The 3,150-nt window shown below is 52.8% G+C and overlaps 1 protein-coding gene across 1 annotated transcript; it reads left to right on the top strand.

Moving 5' to 3' along the window:
* Positions 1-236: 236 nt before the first annotated feature.
* LOC109781860 (GDSL esterase/lipase At5g45910) lies at positions 237-2,691 on the top strand. The gene is made up of 4 exons (XM_020340456.4): positions 237-544; positions 653-868; positions 981-1,409; positions 2,164-2,691. Exons 1-4 carry the CDS (start codon positions 307-309, stop codon positions 2,400-2,402), a joined length of 1,122 nt encoding a protein of 373 aa, XP_020196045.1. The 5' UTR covers positions 237-306; the 3' UTR covers positions 2,403-2,691.
* The last annotated feature ends 459 nt before the right edge of the window (positions 2,692-3,150 follow it).

The following is a 3,150-nucleotide window of genomic DNA, read 5'->3' as shown; positions in this document are numbered from 1 at the left end:
ACAAACAAACAAATCTCCATTCATCCATCCATCCTTGCTTCCTTCCTTCCCATAGCTTAGCCCATCATAGGCCACCCACCGAGAAGAGAAAGGTGTTTTATAAACAAGGCGGCATAATTACCACCACCACCCTTGTGGTAGTAGTAGTAAGTGGTAATCCATGTGCCGTGCTATATAACAATCCCCTAACCACTCTCTTTTAGCCGTCCAATGCCCCCCCCCCCCCCCCCCCCCCCCCCCCCCTCTCTCTTCTTTCTCCCGCACGCACGCACGCTGTTTGGTGAGGGGCCAACTTTGGTGGTGACCATGGAGAGGACGCCGTCGTCGTGGTGCATCCTCCTGTGTCTGGCCGCCGCTTCGGCCGTGGCGGTGGCGGCGGCGGCCCCGCTGCCGCAGTACTACAACGCCATATTCAGCTTCGGCGACTCCTTCTCCGACACGGGCAACTTCGTCATCATCAACTCCGGCAAGCTGCCCAACATGCCCAAGTTCCCGCCGCCCTACGCCCGCTGCTCCAACGGCCGCCTCGTCATCGACTTCCTGGGTACGTACTCGCCTGCTCGGCCGTCGATCGATCGGATGTTTGTTTACACGTGAGTTGCTGAATCGGATGGATGGTTGGGTTGACTGATTGATTGATGTGTGCGTGCAGCCGAGGCGTTGGGAGTGCCGCTGCTGCCTCCGTCGGCGAACAAGGGCACCAACTTCAGCCAGGGCGCCAACTTCGCGGTGATGGGCGCCACCGCTCTGGAGCTCAAGTACTTCCGGGACAACAACGTGTGGAGCATCCCGCCGTTCAACACCTCCATGAAGTGCCAGCTCGAGTGGTTCCAGGAGGTCAAGGAGACCGTCTGCTCCTCCCCGCAAGGTATGGTAATTAGCGCCGCTAGTAAACAACAAGGAGACATCGGTTGTGCTCCAGTTTTCTTGTCCGTTTCTTGAAATGAAAACAACAAAAAAAACCAACTCATTCTGTGCAGAGTGCAAGGAGTTTTTCGGCAAGGCTCTTTTCGTGTTCGGCGAGTTCGGCGGCAACGACTACAGCTTCGCGTGGAAGGCGGAGTGGAGCCTGGACAAGGTGAAGACGGAGATGGTGCCCAAGGTGGTGGAGTCGATGATCGGCGGCATCGAGGCGGTCCTGGACGAGGGCGCGCGGCACGTGGTGGTGCCGGGCAACCTCCCCGCCGGGTGCATCCCCATCACGCTCACCATGTACGCGTCCGAGGACCGCAGCGACTACGACCCGCGCACCGGCTGCCTCAAGAAGTTCAACAGCGTGGCCCTCTACCACAACGCCATGCTCCGCATCGCGCTCGACCAGCTCCAGCGCCGCCGCCCGGACGCCCGCATCATCTACGCCGACTACTACACCCCCTACATCCAGTTCGCCCGCACGCCTCACCTCTACGGTCAGCCTCGGCCTCCTTTTCCTCCTTTGATTTGATTGATTGATTCCTACTTGCTTCCTGGGTGCTCTGCTCTCCTCTGTTTCAATGGGGAAGGGGGCACCGGCCACCTTTGTGGGTGTTAGTTCCAGGTTCAGCCTCTCAGGGCTGGTCACGCGCTAGCATGTCAGTTCCGCAGACCGGCGCGGGCGGTGACTGTGGGAAGCAGTGTGCACCTTCCTTTTGGTAGTTTTGTGCGTCGCGCGGGGATCTCGGACAGGGCCAGGGCAACAAGGCTGGTGTTCCTTCCTCGGAGTAGGACAGTGGGGAGTGATGGCGTTGTAGATACGCCTGTGTCAGAGGCCAGAGCAACATCGTTGTGACTTCACCTGCCAACACGCGACACGCAACACGCAACACGCACGCATAGCTGTTCCTCACGCACTGCTGGTGGTATCTGCTAGCTTGGCACAACACTAACACCGGGTTCCATCCATGCTCAGGCCAACCTGGCACTGCATCGGCTTAATCTCCGCCCCATTAGTAGGGACACAAATGCCATCTGCTTTACCTCACTGACCTGATCTTAGTACTGATTAACACGGCGCACGCTCACTCATTACGCAAAGACAACTTTAATTAAGTACTACCCCCTCCGTTAAAGGAATATAAGAACATTTAGATCACTAAAGTAAAGCAGAGCGGAAAGAACAGAGTATTGCCTAAGATAATGTGTAGTAATGTTGTAATAACGAAGATATGTGGGCAACTGATGCAGGGTACAAGAGGGGCGCCCTGAGGGCGTGCTGCGGCGGCGGCGGCCCGTACAACTACAACATGAGCTCGTCGTGCGGGCTGCCCGGCGCCACGGTGTGCGACGACCCCGACGCGCACGTCAGCTGGGACGGCATCCACCTCACCGAGGCGCCCTACCGCTTCATCGCCAACACCTGGCTCAAGGGACCCTACGCGTACCCGCCTCTCGCCAGCGTCGTCCGCGACGACATGGTCTATTAACTTAACTACTGTTATTAACACACACACATGATGATCCTCCATGACTAAACTACACCATACGTCCGTCCGCTTTCTCTCTCTACGTGTGAACCACGCCTTCATACAATTCCGTGTGCGTGTGTGCCTGCGTGTTTTGGTATGTAATATGCTTAGTAAGTTACATAGGCCGTGTCACGGGAAGGTGACCTCCAATCTTTTTGACGCCGTGTGTGCCTGTCTTGATCTGAGTTGGGGACATTGTAATCCTTGGTTGTACATTTGCAAGTAAATCGATTAGGTTTTTTGCTGTTGTTGTTGTGTTTGGCTGTAAATTGTGAGATGTGTTCTCCGTGTTACCGATGAAACAAGTCCCTTCTTCGAAACAATATAACAAACATTTTCGGAGAACATGAACAAAAATTTAAATTTCAAAATATTTTTCAGAAATGCGAACAGAAGATGAAATCAAAAAGGTGTTCTAAATTTTTCCCAAACATTTTTTGAATTTGTGAACATTTGTTTTTCTAAATGGGAACATTTTTGAATTTCTGAACAAATTCCAATAGGCGCCCGACAGGAGTGCTGCCGCCGTTTAGTTGGGCAAGGCCTGAGTTTTTTTCTTTCTTCTCTATGTTTTCATTTTCTTCTTTTTTTCATTAATTTATTTTTTTCTCCTTTTTAAACTTTATTATTCTTTTTGAAACCTGTTCAAAAAATTGAAATACCAAAATAACAGTTTTAAGTAACCGTTCTAGAATTATGATTTTAA

The sequence above is a fragment of the Aegilops tauschii genome, chromosome 1 (assembly GCF_002575655.3).
Source record: "Aegilops tauschii subsp. strangulata cultivar AL8/78 chromosome 1, Aet v6.0, whole genome shotgun sequence".
Classification (NCBI taxonomy): Eukaryota; Viridiplantae; Streptophyta; class Magnoliopsida; order Poales; family Poaceae; genus Aegilops; species Aegilops tauschii.
The sequence above is the reverse complement of the archived record's forward strand: the minus strand, read 5'-3'. Positions and strand labels throughout refer to the sequence as shown.

Coding starts and splice junctions, on each gene's coding strand:
- LOC109781860 (XM_020340456.4), top strand. CDS start 307: ATGGAGAGGACGCCGTCGTCGTGGTGCATCCTCCTGTGTCTGGCCGCC. Junction 545..652: donor CCTCGTCATCGACTTCCTGG/GTACGTACTCGC, acceptor GTGTGCGTGCAG/CCGAGGCGTTGGGAGTGCCG. Junction 869..980: donor CGTCTGCTCCTCCCCGCAAG/GTATGGTAATTA, acceptor CATTCTGTGCAG/AGTGCAAGGAGTTTTTCGGC.